We start from the raw sequence: 22,221 nt of genomic DNA on the forward strand, positions 1-22,221 counted from the left end.
GCTCGTTCCCCTGCTGCGGACAGGAAAGCTCGCCGGGGAAGAAGCTGGAAAGTACCGCCGGACAAACAGGCCGATGTGGGAGGAGCGCGTAGCTGTCACATGGTCAACACAAATATGGTGTAAAATAATGCTTTACTACAAGGCGAAGACGTAAACAGAGAGCGGTGTGCACTTGTTGTGCAGCTAACATGGCAGGATGTGTCTGAGGAGAACTCTTGTACATGTCCGTCCATGATTAAACGTAAGAAAATAGTCCTTATTTTAAAAAGGTTTGTAGTGTTTACTTTGTAATCGCTGTATTCGAGGCCATTTTTAACGCAGAGTTGCAATTTCTGATGGAGTTTAATTTTTGGCAGAACACCGGGCACACGAAGAGAGCAATAAGCAGAGTATAGCGTTTTCCTGGCGGGGGGGCAGCAAGCCGCCGGTCGTCAGCCGAGTGGCATTTTCGGTCGACAATCAGCCACAAAATGCAAGCCACCTCCATATTAAAACGTGTGCCATGATCCCACTATTTGACATAATACAAAATGTGATGTTTACTCACTTCCTCGTAAGTTCAATGGTCCCACAGTAGTAGGGCTTGTTTTGGCCAATATCCGGGCTGAACGGGAACCTTTTGAACCCAAAAGGGCTCACACGCCTCTCCCTGGTGCAGCAACAATTTTCTGCAGCCGTTTGGCTAGTGTGATGTGAAAAATAAACAAATTAATCCGCAAAATCCATCTCCATCCTAGAAAGCAATGCTGTATTGTGAGACGCTGACCCGGGTGACGTCACACTCGCATTTGTCCTAAACCTGAGACTAAAGCTGAAAGTCATTCATTTTCGTGGCGCGGGATTTAAAAATTGAATGTATAAAACGATCGTTTCCACACACATCCAAGAGGTCCATTTCATTCAGGAGCTTGAAATATGAAATAAACATTCTTTTTGGTGTCATACGCACTTTAATGATGGAGGGTACACTGTCCTGCAGTGTGCGTGTTCGTTGCATTTTAGCTAGCGGACTTTTGTTAGGCTAATTTAATCTACTGAATTTACATATTGATCAGACTAGATGGACGTTTGAACACCCAATTGTTTTATGTCAAGTGTTTTATTGTTAAAATGTGTGTTGTTTTGAACACAACTGCACGAACCGTATGTTTCGGACTACAAGTCACATCTGAGTAGAAGTCGCATCAGCCATAAAATGCCCAACGAAGAGGAAAAAAACCCATATATAAGTCGCACCGTATTATAAGTCGCATTTTTGCGGGATGAAATCCAACACATAGAACAGATATGTCATCTTGAAAGGCAATTTATTATAAAAATACAATAGAGAACAACATCTTGAATAAATGTACAGTGTACAGTGCATAAACAACGAAATGCGATCAGTTTTTAAACTCGAGTTACTCAAGTTGCTCGAGTATTCGTTTGAGCTCTAGAAGGAAGTAAAAAGCTTCAAAAAGCACAATTGCTTTGTTTGCTGTCTGTAAAGATGAACAACTTCACGTTTAGTGATGACAGAACACGTCATATCAATAAAGTATCAAATTAAGATACTGTGAGGTACAATGAGGTACTGTTTATGCGACTGAAGAAACAAAACAAAACAAAAAAAATGACAAGACTCCGCCGTCGTTAAGTTGAAATCGCCTAAGTCGGGTACGTCGTAACCCGGGGACTACCCAGTTAGCCGTTCATATTGTATGATATAAATTAGGGAAATTAGTGTTGCTAAAGATGTTCTTATCTGAAGTGTACAATGTTTTCCAGGTGTGGCAAATTCCTGAGAATGGCCTTGTAACTCCCATGTCTGAACCAGCTGTGGAACTGAAAGGTCACTCCAAGCGAGTTGGCATAATCACATGGCACCCTACAGCTCGCAATGTTCTTCTCAGTGCAGGTGAGATCTCCACCTCTTTCCCTCTCTCTCGATGTCAGCAGATGCTAACATAATTGAAAACTTGTCTTAATGTTTTTATACTGATAGTATCTATTAGGGGCAGGAACCTCTTGGTACCTTAAGATACTAAGGGTGTAACGGTACATGTATTTGTATTGAACCGTTTCGGTACGGGGTGCTCGGTTCGGAACGGAGGCGTACCGAACGAGTTTCTGACGTGATGTAACCCTTACTTTTCCAGGCTGTGAGTCGATCGGGTTACAGTTTCTTTGTGTAGATTATAATTACTCCGTCTTCTCTACTATAATGAGGACCAACACGGTAGGACAGTATAACCCTGAAACATCAACGGCGCGACAACGTGGCCACCGCGAGAACGTAGTGAAACACGGGCGTTAATCAATCAGCCAATGCACACCAGTCGCAGTGCGTCCCAGAAGCAGCTCAATGCAACGCACACGAAAAGAACGGCAGAGTTTATTATTTGACGCGAGACACGGCCCTCCTGCGTCAATACTACTAGCTAGGATCGGGCAGACCAGAAGTTACTTGTGTAAAAATAGGGTGGATCCAGTCGATTTTCAAACTAATATGCAATCGTAACCCACTTTTTGAGTCCATCAGATCTCTCGAGTGGTAGATCGGGGCACAGTTGACTTGTCTTTGTTGATTTACTTCTGTCTTCTCTGCTCTAATAATAACCAACACGGCCCAGTGTTCAATACAAAATCTTCCTACGACAACAAAACAAGTAGGAACTAATATTCGCAAAGGAACTAAAGTTATACAGCATATACAATATAAATGAATACTTATTCACATTTGTCAAATATAAACACAAAATAAATAATAGCCCATTTAAGTAAAATAAATTGAAATGAGCTAAAACACCTGCAATTAAATAATAAGAATTAGTGCTGAAACAATTAATCGATTAACTCGAGTGTTCGATTAGAATAAATCATTCGAATTAAATTTGCTGCTTCGAGTACTCGTTTAATTAAAGTGGCGTTGTAATGGTTTATTTTGAAAGTGTTTGCATTTAGTGTTATTGATTTGCGTGGATACAATTCCCTCTGGTCTGCCTCATTTCACATGGTTGAATCCACCTTTTCCCTGTCAAGACCAACTTAAGCAAAGTTTTTGTTTGAGTTAATGTTTTTTTTAATGCATTCGTAATTTATAAGTATATTTAGTCGTTGTTTGCGGGAATATGTGTCTGAACCATTAAGATCATTGTTTTAAAAAAAAAAAAAAAAGTTAGCTTTATATAGCATTTAAGCTAGCAGACTTTTGCTATGAAAGTTAGCCAGTTATCCTTTTGTTGTACTTAGATCCTCATTTATTTATTTATACCATTTGAGCAGGGGTCGCGTTAACCGAATATTTTCCGTCGTTGACCGTTTTTTTAAAACGGTGACGGAAAAAAATGAAGTCCATCCGTCATATAGAACAGGTTGCAATTCACACCCCAGACCACAGGGTGGCGAGTGAGCATATTAATTAGCTATTGTCTCTCTTGATGCATGACGTCGTTGGCCTTACTCGGAAAAATGTCAAGGCAACTGAGTGTTTGCCTGGCACGGCCAGACTGTTCTCCCTGTATTTTTCAAACACTGAGAGAAAAGTCTGGGACACAGCCTCTCGAGTAGGTACAAAATCAATTGACAAATCAGATTTGTTTATTTGCGTGACGTGTTCTTCACGAGCAACGTCACTCTTGCGCGCCGAAAGTCATCTCTACAACAACACGGATGGCGAACGGGAGAGCCGAGAATATGCTCCAATCCGCGGTAAATTCAGTTTTAAATGAGCTAAAACACATCGACACGAGACATTGACAACAGTCTGTCTCGCGCTAGCCATGTTGAATAAACTCCGTTCTCCTCGTATGTTTACTTCCGCGCGCAAGACCCTTGTCCTGCCCTCGTCGCTTTGCTAACGGCACGTCTGCCCGTCGCTGATTGGTTCACTCCGCTGTCTGTTTGCCTCTTGTTAAGCTTGTTCGGACGGAATATTAATTAAAAATGAATGAAAACTAAATACTATTGAGTATGTCATTATTATCATTTTAAAAATATAAGTGACGGGTAAAAATAGATTATGACCGGATTTTTATGACACTGTCAGTCAAAATGACAGACTACGAAAAAGTCTAGCGCAACCTCTGCGTTTGAGGCTCAACTCAGGTAGTTTAGTTTTTCATGTTCCTTATCCGATTACTCGATTATTCGAACTAACTAGTTCATCGATTAATCGATTACTAAACTAATCGATAGCCGCAGCCCTAATAAGAATAATACACAGATCCTGCTTACACAATTAAATTTATTCATTTCTGTGTGGCTCTTTAACTTGAGAAAATCCACCAATAAAGCTTTTGAAAACCGTTCATAAGGAAAAAAAAAAGATTCATTGAGGCATTTCATTTGTAAAATACATGTTAAAATATTTGTCATTGGGATTGCTTTTCTCTTTAGCACAGGACTTCTTTTTTCTTCTGTCTTTCAGAAAGAAAGCTGACGAATACACGAGGTCTGAAAGGCAAATTGTTGTTGGATTATTATCTTTAAATACCCACTACTTTTTGAGCAGAATTCTAGCTTTGTATAGGCTAATGTTCCTTTTGTTGAAAGCACAAAAGTGTGTCATAAACAACTAGCACATTTATATTTTGCACTTTGTTTTCTTACTGTACCGAAAATGAACCAAACCGTGACCTCAAAACCGAGGTACCGAGATTTTTGTGCACCGTTACACCCCTTTAAGATACAATTTTCAATACAAAGCTCACGATAACAATGACCTCACGATATGGTGATCCAACAATTATCGATACATTGGTCAGTAAATCATTCTACGAAACAACTAATAAACAGAAAAACAAGCTTGAAACAACTAATAAACAGAAAAACAAGCTATCTTCATCCTTCTGCTGTAAGTTTATCACTAGTAGCAGTCTAATCCATTTGAACTGGGAGGGGGGCAGCGAATGAACCCTTCCCACTTCAAACGGGTCCCTTCCACTTTTATGGCTGTCGGTCAATGCGAACATTCCATTCGCCCATCCCGTTCTTAAGTGAGACACTATTATAGTGGAAGATTTTGGTAGCAACTTGTTGGTTCCCTTTTTTTATTTATTCATTTAACTTTTGACACCTTCGATATTTTATCACACCCCCTAGTATCTATTAGCGTTGTCCCAATAGTGTTAAATGAATGAAGGTACAGTGTAGGGCTGCAACTATTGATTATTTAAGTAATTGATTAATCTATCAATTAGTTAATTCAAATAATCGAGTAATCTGATTAGGAATGCGTTGCAGTATCGATTTCAGGAGATGTAAAAAAAAGACTTGCTAAAATTGCACTTTTAAAAGAGCATTAAATGCAAATATAAAATAAAATTCCCGAGTGTTTTTTTTTCTTCCACTTTTCAAATTATAAAATTTAACAATAAATTAAAATACCTTAGAAAATAATAAATGGGGATCGAAGTACAACAAAGAACAGTTGGCTCACTTGCATAGCTAAAGTCCGCTAGGTTAAATGCTATCAAATGCTAACTTTTTTAAAAATTGTCTTCCCACAAAAAAAAAACTTCTAAATATTCTTCTAAACTAAATTACGAATGCATAAGCAGTCATATTAGTTCTAACAAAAACTTAACTTAGTTGGTCTTAACAGTGAGCAGCTTAGCTTACGTTGGTCTTAACAGTGAGCAGCTGGATCCAGCCATTATAGATGTTATGTCATATTCACTGTTGCCCCTAGAGGGCAGTGTATCCACCCAAATCAATAAAACTAAATGCAAACACTTTAAAAACCATGTAAATGGTCAAATTTTGAGCATGTCGTCATATGTCCAGACATATTTTACGTTGGATGTCGAAAAGATCGTATCCCGAGGCGTTCGTAGGTCGAGAGACCACTGTATTTGAGTTGTATTCTCCAGGAAAAGTCTACTTTAAAGTAAGTTCTGGAAAATGTAGGGTTGCAGCTATCTATTATTCAAGTAATCGATTAATCTATCAATTATTTCAAAGACTCGAGTAATCGAAATAGGAACATTTAATGCATTGAATACCTGAGTTTAGCCTCAAACAGTATAAAAAAAATTAAATGAGGATCGAAGTACAACATAAGAACAATTGGCTATCTTGCATAGCAGAAGTCCGCTAGCTTAAATGCTATAAAATGCTAATGTTTTGTTCCAATGCCATTACATCGTTCAAACACATATCCCCACAAAAACTGCTAAATAAACCTTTAAAGTACATTACAAATGCCTAAACAAACATTTGCTCAAACAAAACTTAACAACCTTATGTTGGTCTTATCAAGGAGCGAATAATAATAGTAATAGTTATAATAAGTAATAATTAGACGAATTATTTCATATTCACTGATGCCACTAGAGGGCAGTGTATGCACTCGAATCAATAAAATTAAATCCAACACTTTTAAAACAAATCTTCGAATCTCTCGAATCATCGAAACAGCAAAATTTGATCAATTTTTAAAAAAAATGGAATTACTCGAGTTATTCGATTAATCGTTGCAGCATTATTAAAGTGAGACTATTGATTTCATTCCTCCATATTGCATCCCTAACGCTATAACGTTAAATATCGGCAGGTTGTGACAACGTAATCATGATCTGGAATGTGGGCACTGGTGAGGCCTTGATCACCTTGGAAGACATGCATCCTGATATGATTTACAACGTCTGCTGGAATCGCAATGGCAGTCTCATCTGCACCGCCTGCAAAGACAAGTCTGTCCGTATTATCGATCCCCGCAAAGAGGAAATTGTTACTGTAAGAGAAAACATGAGGAGGGAAGCCATTTTTTCATAGAACATTATGAAATTGCATACAAACTTTTCTTACAGGAAAAAGAAAAGGCACACGATGGCGCTCGTCCTATGAGGGCTATTTTCCTGAAGGATGGCAAAGTCCTCACCACAGGATTCAATCGTAGGAGCGAGAGACAGATCTCCCTCTGGGACCCGGTACGATTTCCACTGGTGATACTTTTTGCTCGCGCTGCAGATTTAGGTCACGCACGCCTTACACTGTTATACAGTGGGGCAAATAAGTATTTAGTCAACCACCAATTGTGCAGGTTCTCCTACTTGAAAAGATTAGAGAGGCCTGTAATTGTCAACATGGGTAAACCTCAACCATGAGAGACAGAATGTGGAAAAAAAAACAGAAAATAAAGAATTTGTTTCCAAATTAGAGTGGAAAATAAGTGTTTGGTCACCTACAAACAAGCAAGATTTCTGGCTGTCAAAGAGGTCTAACTTCTCCTAACGAGGTCTAACGAGGCTCCACTTGTTACCTGTATTAATGGAACCGGTTTTAACTCATTATCGGTTTAAAAGACACCTGTCCACAACTTCAGTCAGTCACACTACAAACTCCACTGTGGCCAAGACCAAAGAGCTGTCGAAGGACACCGGAGACAAAATGTGTAGACCTGCACCAGGCTGGGAAGACTGAATCTGCAATAGGTAAAACGCTTGGTGTAAAGAAATCAACTGTGGGAGCAATTATTAGAAAATGGAAGACATACAAGACCACTGATAATCTCCCTCGATCTGGGGCTCCACGCAAGATCTCACCCCGTGGCGTCAAAATGATAACAAGAACGTTGAGCAAAAATCCCAGAACCACACGGGGGGGACCTAGTGAATGACCTACAGAGAGCTGGGACCACAGTAACAAAGGTTACTACCAGTAACACAATGCGCCGTCAGGGACTCAAATTCTGCACTGCCAGACGTGTCCCCCTGCTGAAGAAAGTACACGTCCAGGCTAGGCATGTGCTGGTATGAGATTTCGACGGTACGATACAAAAATACCGCGGTTTTACGGTATCACGGTATTGCAATTATAGCTCCAAAATGTGATATTTTGAGAGGTATGGGTTTTTATAAAAACAACTTTTTCCCGGGATTTTTTTATTTTTCAGAAAATATTTGCAAATTGGAACATGAATATTATGTTAAAATAAATAAACAAAAAAATATTTTAAATAAAATTAGAATAAATAGAACTTATAGACTACCCACAGCTGCAGCTCAGGTTGCTCAAGATTGGAGCCAGAACTAAATTAATTGCTATAAAAAAGTAAAAACACTTCTAAATAAAATTGAAAAATATTGACTGTACTTTTTTTGAGGGGCAAAAGCTCAAGTGAAGTTTCGCCATTTTCAGCCACTGTGTCAACTCTAGTCTACATGTCATTCCTTTGTGTTAAAAAGACGCAGAATTCATAAGTTAATAAGTTAAAAAATGGATGTTAGTTAAAATGTGAATGTTGTTGTGTAAAGGTTTCATCTAAAAACACTGGGAGTGAGACCTCTCCTTGTCCAGCGAGCGTACATTTGTGCTTAGGGCAAGATCATCTGTCGCAATTGGCGATTTTTGATGTTATCCCTTTTCCTTCATTCAAGCTTGTTTCTCAGTGGCCGTGAGATTTATAACCTCGATGAAGTTGCTCTCCCAGCTAAGACTAGGCTAACATTCGTCTTTGTAAGTTTTTAGTTCATTTGTATTTTGAATTTGAAAGGAAAATGTTTTTTTTGGGCGAACTTTTTTATGGATGACTTCCTCACATTCTGTTGTGTTTGTGCTAATGAAGCTACTCACACGTGTAAAATACTATTGTACAACGTTTTAAAACTGTATATTTCAGTTACCATGATTTGAGACCTCCATAAAGTCAAGAAAAGTACGCCTTTTGTTTGGAGTGTTTCTTTTTTGGTGTTTAGCAGAATAGCGTCACTGACACACACACATCAACAACCGGAGAGGGAGGGGCGAGCGCTGCCGCTCCAAGATACTTCTGGCTGCATTTTTGAGACTTGTAAAATAGCGAATACCGTACTACGGTATGACGGAAAATTTTTGTGGTTTTGAAACCGTGACGTTTTCATACCACGGTAAACCTTGAAACTGGTAACTGGCACATGCCTAGTCCAGGCCCGTCTTTGGTTCGCTAGAGAGCTTTTGGATAATCCAGAAGAGGACTGGGAGAATGTGTTATGGTCAGATGAAACCAAAATAGAACTTTTTGGTAGAAACACAGGTTCTCGTGTTTGGAGGAGAAAGAATACTGAATCAGTGATGCTGCGGGGCTGTTTCGCTTCCAAAGGCCCTTGTAAGGGTGCATGGCATCATGAATGCTTTGAAATACCAGGACATTTTAAATCCAAATCTGTTGCCCTCTGCCCGAAAGCTGGAGATGGGTCGTCACTGGGTCTTTCAGCAAGACAATGACCCTAAACATATGGCCAAATCTACACAGAAATGGTTCACCAGACACAAATTCAAGCTCCTCCCATGGCCATCTCAGTCCCCAGACCTTGTTTTGTTGGCAAAAGGGGTTTGTACAAAGTATTAACACCAGGGGTGCTAATAATTGTGACACACATTATTTGATGTCAAATAATTATTTCTTTATGTGGGATTTTTTCCCCCACTGAATAAATGCACTTGTATTGAAGGTTGGATTTTTCTCTTTTTTTCCCATTAATGTCCCATATTATTTGAATTTTTTAAAAAAATTATTAGAAGCTAAAAAACACATCTTAACCAGGGGTGCCAATAATTATGGAGGGCACTGTATCATTACACCCCTACAATTTAGAAGTCAACCTTTAATCATTCTCTTAGCTTTTATGCAGAATCTCTCATTTATTCATGCATATATCCTTTTCAGCAAAACATGGAAGAGCCAATGACCATGCATTGCATGGATGCCAGCAATGGTGTGCTCTTGCCTTTCTACGACCCAGACACCAACATGGTTTACCTTTGTGGAAAGGTACATTCCGATTCAGCCAAAGCTGTTTTCTCCGATATTAGAACTGTATGTTTTTTCTTTAATGTTTGACTGACAGGGGGACAGCAGCATCCGCTACTTTGAAATCACAGATGAAGATCCATATGTTCACTTCCTCAGCACCTATGTCACAAAAGAGTCTCAGAGGGGCATGGGCTGCATGCCGAAGAGGGGCCTTGATGTCAACAAGTGCGAAATAGCTCGGTAAGAATGACCTCTTTAAACAGTATTATTTTGGCTCACCACTAGAGGGCAGAAAATTCACACTGTACGGTCAAGTAAGGTACTGAATTCTTGTTAATAGCTAACTTTGTTTATTACCAGATACTATAAACTGCTTGAAAGGAAGTGTGAGCCCATTGTGATGACCGTACCAAGAAAGGTGAGGCGTTTATCCTTACTTGACACTAAGCAACACACTGACTCTTTGCTCTTTGCTTCTAGTCTGACCTGTTTCAGGATGATTTATATCCTGACACAGCCGGACCCGACTCGGCTCTGGAGGCTGAAGAGTGGTTTGCTGGCAAGAACGGAGAACCCATCCTCATCTCCCTCAAAAATGGTTATGTTCCAACCAAGAGCCGTGAGTTCAAGGTCGTCAAAAAGAACATTTTAGATGCCAAGGTGACCACGAGCACAGAGAACTCCTCCTCGGGCTGTCAGAACACATCAATCGTGAGTAATGCTGCTTTGCATTACAAGCATTATGATTCGCGCAAGACATACCTGTGTTGCATTAAGGTAGTTCATCTATTGGAAAAATAGTTCTGTCACAGTCCAAATATTGGATTGAATGTGACTGAGCGGTTATACAACCCCTAGCAAAAAGTATGGAATGGCCAGTCTCGGGCGAGCACTCACTCAGACATTTTATTATGTAGAACAAACTCAGATAAAAAGCTTGGAAAAAATAATGAATTAGTTCAAAAGTGCAACTCTTTGGCATTCAGAAACACTAAAAGAAAGGAATAAAAAAACATTGCGGTGGTCAGTAAATGTTACTTTTATAGAGAAAGTGCAGGGAAATAAATATACAATCCCTCCATTCTGAGGAAAAATATATGGAATCATTAGAAACAAACAAAGAAATAACAAATCAAAACACATCTCTAGTATTTAGTTGCACCACCTCTGGCTTTTATGACAGCTTGCAGTCTCTGAGGCATGTACATGATGAGTATTCGTCATCAATTTGGTGCCAACTCTTTTTGATTGCAGTTGCCAGATCATCCTTGCAGGTCGGAGCCTTGCTGTGGACCTTTTTTTTTTCTTCCAATTTCTACCACAGGTTTTCAATAGGGTTGAGATCTGGGCTATTTGCACGCCATGACGTTGACTGGATGAGTCTTCCTCAAAGGAATGGTTTAACAGTTTAGCCGTGTGGCATGATGCATTGTCATCTTGGAAAATGACAAACATATTTTCAATTGAAGGGATAAGAAAGCTGTCTAAAATTATTTCCATGTAAACTTGTGCATTTATTGAAGATTTAACCACAGCGCCTTTGCCTGACATGCAGCCCCATATCAAGGACGAGGGAATTTTGATGTTTTCTTCAAGCAGTCATCTTTGTAAATTTCACTGGAACGGCACCAAACAAAAGTTCCAGCATCGTCACCTTGTCCAATGCAGATTCTTGACTCATCACTGAAAATAACCTTTGTCCAGTCATTCACAGTTCCATTTTTTTTTTTTTCAATTTCCACCACAGGTTTTCAATAGGGTTTAGATCTGGGCGATTTGCAGGCCATGACATTGACTAGATGTGTCCATCTCCAAGGAATGCTTTAACAGTTTTAGCTCTGTGGCATGATGCATTGTCATCTTGGAAAATGATTTCATTATCCCCAAACATATTTTCAATTGAAGGGGTCAAGAAAGCTGTGTAAAATTTCAATGTAAACTTGTGCATTTATTGAAGATTTAACCACAGCCATCTCCCCAGTGCCTTTGCCTGACATGCAGCCCCATATCATCAAGGACTGAGGGGAATTTTGATGTTTTCTTCGGGCAGTCATCTTTGTTAATCTCACTGGAACGGCACCAAACAAAAGTTCCAGCATCGTCACCTTGTCCAATGCAGATTCTTGACTCATCACTGAAAATAACCTTCATCCAGTCATTCACAGTCCATGATTGCCGCTCCTTGGCCCATTGCAGTCTTGTTCTTTTCTGTTTAAGTGTCAATGATGGTTTCCTTTTAGCTTTCCTGTATGAAAATCCCATTTCCTTTAAGCAATTTAGCACAGTTCTGTCACATACCTTGACTCCAGCTTCTTCCCATTTCTTCATTTGTCTTGTTGTACATCTTCTGTTTTGAAGACATATGGCCTTTAGTTGTTTGCAATGACGTTTGGATGTCTTCCTTGATCTACCAGTACGCTTAACTTTAACAACCTTGCCATGCTGTTTGTACTTGGTCCAGATTTTTGATACAGCTGACTGTGAACAGCCCACATCTTTGGCAACCATACATCTAGCTTTACCTTCTTCAAGAAGTTTGATAATCCTCTCCTTGGTCTCAAGAGACATCTCTCTTGTTGGAACCATGATTCTTGTGAGTCCACTTGGTCCAGCAGCCCTCCAAGGTGTGATAACTGCACTGTTTTTAACTGCTGACTAACAAGCAGATCTAATCTGAGGCAGGGGCCCAATTAAGGAAAGAAAATTGACTGGGTGTGCCTGTATTTTCTACTCCAAATGGAGTGATTGCATATTTTTTTCCTCAGAATGGAGTGATTCCATATTTATTTCCCTGCACTTGCTCTATAAAAGTAACATTTACTGACCACCACAATGTTTTTTATTCATTTCTTTTAGTATTTCTGAATGCCAAGGAGTTGCACTTTTGAACTAATTTATTATTTTTACAAGCTTTTTATCCGAGTTTGTTCTGCATAATAGAATGTTTGAGTGAAAGCTTAAAGTCAAGCGTACTGGTAGACCGAGGAAGACATCCAAACGTCATGACAAACAACTATAGGCCATATGTCTTGAAAACAGAAGATGTACAACAGGACAAATGAAGAAATGGGAGGAAGCTGGAGTCAAGGTATGGGACAGAACTGTGGGAAATGGGATTTACATATAGAAAAGCTAAAAGGAAATCATCATTGACACTTAAACAGAAAAGAACAAGACTGTAATGGGCTAAGGAGAGGCAATCATGGACTGTGAATGACTGAATGAAGGTCATTTTCAGTGATGAGTCAAGAATCTGCACTGGACAAGGTGATGATGCTGGAACTTTTGTTTGGTGCCGTGCCAGTGAGATTTACTAAGATGACTGCCTGAAGAAAACTAAATTCCCTCAGTCCTTGATGATATGGGGCTACATGTCAGGCAAAGGCACTGGGGAGATGGCGGTGGTTAAATCTTCAATAAATGCATAAGTTCACATTGAATTTTTAGACAGCTTTCTTATCCCTTCAATTGAAAATAGAGATGATCTGACAACTGCAATCGAAGAGAGTTGGCACCAATTTGATGAAGAATAGTGTTTGTCACTCATCAAGTCCATGCCTCAGAGACTGCAAGCTGTCATAAAAGCCAGAGGCGGTGCAACTAAATAGTAAAGATGTGTTTTGATTAGGGCTGTCAAACGATGAAAACATTTAATCGAGTTAATTACAGCTTAAAATTTAATTAATCGTAATTAATCGCAATTAATCGCAATTCAAACCATCTATAAAATATGCCATATTTTTCTGTAAATTATTGTTGGAATGGAAAGATAAGACAAGATGGATATATATATTCAAAATACAGTACATAAGGACTATTTGTTTATTATAACAATAAATCAACAAGATGGCATTAACATTGTTAACATTCTGTTAAAGCGATCCATGGATAGAAAGACTTGTAGTTCTTAAAAGAAAAATGTTAGTACAAGTTATAGAAATTTAATATTAAAACCCCTCTTAATGTTTTCGTTTTAAGAAAATTTTTAAAATTTTCAATCAAAAAATAAACTAGGAGCCCGCCTTTGTTGATGTCAATAATTAATTACACAATGCTCATGGGTGCTGAAGCCTATAAAATCCGTCGCACCCAAGCGCCAGCAGAGGGCGGCAAAACTCCATAAAACACAATTAACAAGCAGTTCACTGTACTGTCATTTAAATCTGTCTGAGCGGGGGAGTGCGTTAATTGCGTCAAATATTTTAACGTGATTAATTTAAACTAGGGCTGTCAAACGATTAAAATTTTTAATCGAGTTAATTACAGCTTAAAAATTAATTAATCGTAATTAATCGCAATTAATCGCAATTCAAACCATCTATAAAATATGCCATATTTTTCTGTAAATTATATATATATTCTATAAATTGTTGGAATGGAAAGATAAGACACAAGATGGATATATACATTCAACATACGGTACATAAGGACTGTAGTGGGCATTTCACTCTACTGTCATTTAAATCTGTCTATGCTGTCCTCACTCCGAAGCGTCTACTTTTTCCAAAGCTAGACAGCTAGTGAACGACGCCTTAATAATCAGACTTCCTTTTTCATCTGATTTATTAATAAAATGGCCTCAAACCACTGTCCTCTTTAGACCGTAGTGAAACAACAACAAAAAAGTACACAGCATTGCATTAGCAACAATGTTAGCTTAGCACGCTATACAGGTTCACTAAACATAAACAAAAAGCGTCTCATACAAAAAATATAACATTTCGCTTACTAACATAATATGTACATTCTTTACAACAACTATACTTACGGACAAATCTTGTCCAAGGATCATATAAGCACAACATTATCAGCCCGAGACAAAAGAAGAAAATAATAAACCATGTCGCAAAGCGACCACAAGAGTTCGCTGTTGGACAGCGCAAAAAGCCTTGCTGTAAAACTTCCAAAAAGGCAGAATACTTTCTGAGCGGGACATGTGCGTTAATTGCGTCAAATATTTTAATGTGATTAATTTAAAAAATTAATTACCGCGCGTTAACGCGATAATTTTGACAGCCCTAATTTAAACAATTAATTAATGCCTGTTAACGCGATAATTTTGACAGCCCTAGTTTTGATTGTTATTTCTTTGTTTGTTTCTCATGATTTCATTTTTTTCCCCTCAGAATGGAGTGATTATAAAAGTAACATTTACTGACCACCACAATGTTTTTATTCATTTCTTTCAGCGTTTCTGAATGCCAAAGAGTTTTGAACTAATTCATATTTTTACAAGCTCTTTTATCTGAGTTTGTTCTGCATAATAAAATGTCTGAGTGAGTGCTTGTCCGAGACTGGTGATGCCATACTTTTTGCTAGGGGTTGTATTAAGTGTGTTGGAGTAATACAAGCAGTGAAACAGTAAATAAGAGAAAAGATACTATTTCCTTCACATCTTATACCATGTGGTTTTTTTTTGTTTTTTTTTGACTGTGCTCACAGAAATCCGACGCCAAGCTGGAGGAGGTTTTGAAAGAAATCAGAGCCCTCAAGGACCTGGTCAGCGGTCAGGAGAAGCGACTTGTCGCACTTGAAGAGCAAATGTCCAAAATTGCTCTTTAAGGACTCACGTTCCATTGGCTGGAAACAGGACGTGAACCTTCACTGCCTATCTCAATGACAGCCTGAGATCTGTCACGCAACATTCCAGATTAACTTTTCCTTGCCAGCCCTAAACCTCTGCATAACACAGTTGGAATAAGGACTTGTTGCAACTTTCGCAGGAAGTGCTCTTTTTTTTTTGCTAACAAAAAAAGCTGTTTCTCCTTCATTAATTCACGAAGCAGTTATTCTTTTTTAAATCGTCTTCACTTGTATAAAATGCCTCTCATGATTTTACCTTTTTTGGCAAAAGGACCACATATTTCCAGCAAAAGCATTCCGATTTTTTTATATTCAGTCTATATGTTTTGTTGCCATATTCCAAAATGGTGACATAGACAAATTGTAATATTTGTTTACACAATGTTCACCCGGATGAAATTTTCTTGAGACTGCAAAAATTAAAAAGCTATCTACCTAATTTACTGAAGTTACTCTTACAGCCTAATTACACACACAATTGAAAGTAAAATTACTCCACGCTAGTTAGGTATTAATTGTTTTTTTAATGTGCGGTCCAATCTGTGTCTTTGGCTTTCTTAATGTCTTGCCAACACGGACATTCCATATTTACTTGTTGAGGGTGTTTTTTTGTTCTTGTTGTTAATATTTTTATCCAATTTCTCATTCCAGCTGTGCTTATGTCCCTCTTGGCACTTGTTTTTTGCCGATTCAGCACATTTATTGATATACAAGAACCCGTATTCTCTCGAGAGCTTTTTTTATAAGACCAATTTTCTTTTTTTCCATCTACTTCCCAGTGGGAAGATAAAGACGGGTAAAGGGTAAACGTGTATGTTATTCACATCTGCTATTTGTTGCCACTCGAAAGCCCTGAAAGTGCCATAAGGTGCAATTGTGCAAGTGTTCATACAGCACTGTTGTGTGTTTGGGTGTGTGTAGTTCAAGTCACGTAGTAAAAGAAAGATTTGGAATAAAAATAAACCACTGATGGGTGCCAAAATGTGCACGTGATCAGACTTAGTTCTTTAAGTACAGGTAGCCCCCGGGTTACAGCGTTTTCGACTTGGGATCATTGTCTCATCCGCCATTTTGTCTCCAAGTCCTTTTTTTTTAGGCTGCGTAAACAGTACCTTATTGCACCACACAGTATCTTATTTTTAACTTTACGAACTTGACGTGTTCTGTCCTCACTAAATGTTCAGCTTTTTACTTCCTTCACTTTTGACAATTTGTAAAGCTGTAACACATTCTGGTATGTATACTCCCAGTGGTATGAAAAAGTATCTGAACCTTTTGGAATTTCTCACATTTCAGCATAAAATCACCATCAAATGTGATCTGATGTTTGTCAAAACCACACAGATGAAAAAACAGGGTCTGCTTTAACTAAAAACCACCCAAACATTGATAGTTTTTCATATTTTAATGAAGATGGTATGCAAACAATGACGGGAAATAAGTGACCCCTCTGCCTAAGGAGACTTAGGCCAGGGGTCCCCAACCTTTTTTGCACCACTGACCGGTGTTATTTGTTTTTTTGGTTTTTTTTCACGGACCGGTGTTCTGACAAATTTTGCAACCCATCAAAAATTGCAACGATGCGGTTCTGCGCATGAGCGTAACGTTAAACATAGCCGCAAAATGGGCAAATGCAGCGATTCCAAAGTAAACACTACATACTTTCTTGAAAGAAAGGAATATTAACTTACGTTTCTTCATGGAAGGACTTGTAGAAAAGTTCTCCTCCGATACATCCTGCCATTTAAGCTGCACACAACTGCACACCGCTCTCACCTTTAACGACTTCGCCTTGTCGTTAAACAGAAGCCCGCTTCACAAAGATACGATGTTGGAAATTGTAGCAAGGTTTTCAATGCTCTTGTAGCGATGTCAGGGTATTCCAGAATGACTTTAATCCAGAACCTCGGTAGAGCTGTTGTCTCAAATGTACGCTTAATAAGGTCGCCGTCATTTGCAATCTCTACAAGTTGATCTTTCTGTTGCACAGACATGCTCGAATCACTTGGTTTATTCACAAACGGGTCACGAATCCACTCCTTCGCAGTTCGTGGGTCTTCGAGGTTGTAGGCTCGTCAGGTGCCATTTTCGCCGTAAAAATATCTCCAAAGACGTCTGTTTTTCAGTCATCTTCGCTCGTGTGGGGGCTAATTATTTCCGGGAACAAATGTGCTGCGCCCGCGGCCTAGCAATACTTTGTTGTCGAGGACAAGCGCACATAAATATATTATATACACAAACAAGAAGTACAGCTAGCGGTCCAATCAATGGATTTCTATGACATTTTAATCTATCCCGTAGTAATATATCTAGAGTAGACAGCGATATTGGTGTGTTAAGCAGGGGCACAGGGTTCATACAGACAGAATGCGATCGTTATTAAATTATTATTTCTGTGCGGCCCGGTAGCAAATGCGCCACGGACCGGCAGATGGGGACCCCTGACTTAGGCCATGTCCACACGTAGCAGGGTATTTGGCAAAAAGATATTTTTCTATGGTTTGAACTAGGGCTGCAGCTATCGAATATTTTAGTAATGAAGCATTCGACTGAAAATTCTATCGATTAATCGAGTAATCGGATAAAACATTTTTTTTTAGGTAGAGAGCAATTACAAATATACATGAGAAAACAAGACATTTCATCTAATATTGAACCATTTTCAGTCAACCAATGTCTTTATTTTCGATGTAAATTGTTGAAACTAGGGCTACAGCTATGGATTATTTTAGTAGTCGGTTAATCGATAAACTAGTTAGTTAGTTAGTACATAGCAAAAGTCCGCTAGCTTAAATGCTATAAAACACTAACATTTTTATTTTTTTATTATTTTTTTTTTATACAATGCTCTTAACAAATGGTTCAGACACATATTCCCACAAAAAAAAAAAAAAAACTGCTAAATATACCAATAATCTAAATTACGAATGCGATAGAAAAAACATTTGCTCAAACAACAACTTGGCTTATGTTGGTCTTAACATGGAGCAGCTGGATTCAGCTGTGAAAATGAGGCAGACTAGAGGGCAGTGTATCCACCCAAATCCATAAAACTAAATGCAAACACTTTCAAAATAAACCATTACAACACCACTTTAAATTAAACGAATACTCGAAGCAGCAAAATTTAATTCAAATCTTTTTTTTTCTAATCGAATACTCGAGTTAATCGATTAATCGTTGCAGCACTAGTTTGAACTAGCGTTGTTCCGATCATGTTTTTTTGCTCCCGATCCGATCGTTTTAGTTTGAGTATCTGCCGATCAAGATATCTCCCGATCCGATTGCTTTTTTTGCTCCCGACTCAATTCCAATCATTCCCAATCATTTTTCCCGATCATATACATTTTGGCAATGCATTAAGAAAAAAATGAATAAAACTCGGACGAATATATACATTCAACATACAGTACATAAGTACTGTATTTGTTTATTATGACAATAAATCCTCAAGATGGCATTTACATTATTAACATTCTTTCTGTGAGAGGGATCCACGGATAGAAAGACTTGTGACTTTGTATAGTGTGACTAAATATTGTCATCTAGTGTATTTGTTGAACTTTCAGTAAATGATACTGTAGCCATGCCTAAATGCATGATGGGAAGTGGAACCATGACTGTGCGTAGTGCTACCAATTGATAGATCTTCTCTGCGTTGAGAAATAACATAAGGTGTTAAGAAAAAAGATCAATTGCTACCTTGCTTCCCCACATTGCTTCCCATGATATTTCTAATCGTAGGGAGAGGGATTGTAAGGCTTTAGCCAATTAAAAAAAGGCTCCTACGGCTGCCAAAATTCACTCTACTCATTTTACGCTGCCTTATATCTCTATATATAGGTAAAAGGGCGCCATTACAGATTATGCGTGAGTGGGTCGTGCAGTGTATGCATTAATTGCGTTAAATATTTTAACGTGATGCATTTTTTAAAAAATTAATTACCGCCGTAATCGGGATAAATTTGATAACCCTACCTTAAGCCTAGACTAAAGACTCTGGATGAGTGTAACATATTATGTCTGTAACGTTAAATACAATAAGAGAACGATTTAATTTAATTTTTAAAAAAATGTATATATATATATATATATATATATATATATATATATATATATGCAGTGCCTTGCAAAAGTATTCGGCCCCCTTGAACCTTGCAACCTTTCGCCACATTTCAGGCTTCAAACATAAAGATATAAAATTTTAATTTTTTGTCAAGAATCAACAACAAGTGGGACACAATCGTGAAGTGGAACAACATTTATTGGGTAATTTAAACTTTTTTAACAAATAAAAAACTGAAAAGTGGGGCGTGCAATATTATTCGGCCCCCTTGCGTTAATACTTTGTAGCGCCACCTTTTGCTCCAATTACAGCTGCAAGTCGCTTGGGGTATGTTTCTATCAGTTTTGCACATCGAGAGACTGACATTCTTGCCCATTCTTCCTTGCAAAACAGCTCGAGCTCAGTGAGGTTGGATGGAGAGTGTTTGTGAACAGCAGTCTTCAGCTCTCTCCACAGATTCTCGATTGGATTCAGGTCTGGCCATTCTAACACCTGGATACGTTTATTTTTGAACCATTCCAATGTAGATTTGGCTTTATGTTTTGGATCATTGTCCTGTTGGAATAAAATCTCCGTCCCAGTCTCAGGTCTTGTGCAGATACCAACAGGTTTTCTTCCACAATGTTCCTGTATTTGGCTGCATCCATCTTCCCGTCAATTTTAACCATCTTCCCTGTCCCTGCTGAAAAGCAGGCCCAAACCATGATGCTGCCACCACCATGTTTGACATTGGGGATGGTGTGTTCAGGGTGATGAGCTGTGTTGCTTTTACGCCAAACATATCGTTTTGCATTGTGGCCAAAAAGTTCAATTTTGGTTTCATCTGACCAGAGCACCTTCTTCCACATGTTTGGTGTGTCTCCCAGGTGGCTTGTGGCAAACTTTAAACGAGACTTTTTATGGATATCTTTTGAGAAATGGCTTTCTTCTTGCCACTCTTCCATAAAGGCCAGATTTGTGCTGTGTGCGACTGATTGTTGTCCTATGGACAGACTCTCCCACCTCAGCTGTAGATCTCTGCAGTTCATCCAGAGTGATCGTGGGCCTCTTGGCTGCATCTCTGATCAGTTTTCTCCTTGTTTGAGAAGAAAGTTTGGAAGGACGGCCGGGTCTTGGTAGATTTGCAGTGGTCTGATGCTCCTTCTATTTCAATATGATGGCTTGCACAGTGCTCCTTGAGATGTTTAAAGCTTCGGAAATCTTTTTGTATCCAAATCCGGCTTTAAACTTCTCCACAACAGTATCTCGGACCTGCCTGGTGTGTTCCTTGGTTTTCATAATGCTCTCTGCACTTTAAACAGAACCCTGAGACTATCACAGAGCAGGTGCATTTATAGCGAGACTTGATTACACACAGGTTGATTCTATTTATCCTCATCGGTCATTTAGGACAACATTGGATCATTCAGAGATCCTCACTGAACTTCTGGAATGAGTTTGCTGCACTGAAAGTAAAGGGGCCGAATAATATTGCACGCCCCACTTTTCAGTTTTTTATTTGTTAAAAAAAGTTTAAATTATCCAATAAATGTTGTTCCACTTCACGATTGTGTCCCACTTGTTGTTGATTCTTGACAAAAAAATTAAATTTCATATCTTTATGTTTGAAGCCTGAAATGTGGCGAAAGGTTGCAAGATTCAAGGGGGCCGAATACTTTTGCAAGGCACTGTATATATATAAATAATATGAATAAATGGCATGGCCGATATTTTTTTGCCGATTCCGATACTTTGAAAATGACATGATCGGACCCGATCCCGATCGATCGGGACATCTCTAGTTTGAACTATCATTCACATGCGCATGCAGATTTAAACCAGGGTTCTTAAAAACGACGGGGAAGGTGAAGATTTGCGAATTCTGCGTTTGTGGCTCCCTCATGTGGACACTGATAACCGAAGATTTACGTCACTGGCTGTGACAAATTTTGTCCTCATGACACACGAGACCAATTTTTACATTTGGAGTATATCAAATATGCGCTTTTTTGCTTCCTTTTTTTTTTTTTTTTTTTTTTTTTTTTTTTTACAAACTCTTGCTGTGCTTCATATTGAATAATGGGTATTTTGGACAATTATTTTATTGTTTTGAATGTACTTAAAAATGAATGAAAGCAGTTGGCTGTGGAAGTGCACAAACGTGCAGGTGTGGAAGCAATTATTTCCCCCCAACGTATTAGGGCAGAATCCTCGTTTTTAAAAAACCCGGTACGTTTGGACATGACCTCAAAGAGCAATTGAAACCAATTTTTACCAAACAATTTAAGTCAGGTGTTTGCCCAATCACTGATGAGTGGTTTAAAGCTGCCCTGCCCACTATAAAACACACACCTGGTAAGAATTTTCTTGATGATAAGCATTGTCCGATGTGCATCAAAAGAGCTGACTGAAGACCTGCGACCAAGGATTGTTGATTTGTGTAAAGCTGGGAAAGGATACAAAACCATCTCTAAAAGTCTGGGTGTTCATCAATCGACTGTCAGTAAGGTTGTATACAAATGGAGAGTTTTGCACTGTTGCTTTTCTCCCAAGGAGTGGCCGTCCACCAAAGAAGATGCCACGAGTTCAGCGCAGAATACCTAGAGAGGTGAAAAAGAACCCTATGTCTGCTAAAGACTTACAGAAATCACTGGCATAGGCCGGAATCACCACCAAATGTGATCTGATGTTTTGTGAAAATCACACAGATTAAAAAACAGTGTCTGCTTTCACTAAAACCACCCAAACATTTATAGGTTTTCTTATTTTAATGAGGATAGTATGCAAACAATGATGGAAGGGGGAAATAAATACAGTAAGTGAACCATCACATTTAATATATTGTGCCCCCCCTTTGGCAGCAATAACTTCAACCAGA

The 22,221-nt window shown here is 38.7% G+C and overlaps 1 protein-coding gene across 2 annotated transcripts in view; it reads left to right on the forward strand.

Annotated features, from left to right (window-relative positions):
• Nucleotides 1-16,284, forward strand: part of LOC130913180 (coronin-1C-A-like) — a 75,590-nt gene extending 59,306 nt beyond the window's left edge. For both annotated transcript variants that reach the window (XM_057831561.1, XM_057831562.1), the window contains exons 4-11: nt 1,768-1,897; nt 6,536-6,717; nt 6,792-6,911; nt 9,629-9,733; nt 9,810-9,955; nt 10,076-10,133; nt 10,196-10,426; nt 15,158-16,284. In XM_057831561.1, coding sequence (XP_057687544.1) covers nt 1,768-1,897; nt 6,536-6,717; nt 6,792-6,911; nt 9,629-9,733; nt 9,810-9,955; nt 10,076-10,133; nt 10,196-10,426; nt 15,158-15,277 — 1,092 coding nt within the window. In that variant the 3' untranslated portion in view covers nt 15,278-16,284. The remainder of the gene's footprint in view (nt 1-1,767; nt 1,898-6,535; nt 6,718-6,791; nt 6,912-9,628; nt 9,734-9,809; nt 9,956-10,075; nt 10,134-10,195; nt 10,427-15,157) is intronic.
• The last annotated feature ends 5,937 nt before the right edge of the window (nt 16,285-22,221 follow it).

Source organism: Corythoichthys intestinalis, chromosome 3 (genome assembly GCF_030265065.1).
Source record: "Corythoichthys intestinalis isolate RoL2023-P3 chromosome 3, ASM3026506v1, whole genome shotgun sequence".
Lineage (NCBI taxonomy): Eukaryota > Metazoa > Chordata > Actinopteri > Syngnathiformes > Syngnathidae > Corythoichthys > Corythoichthys intestinalis.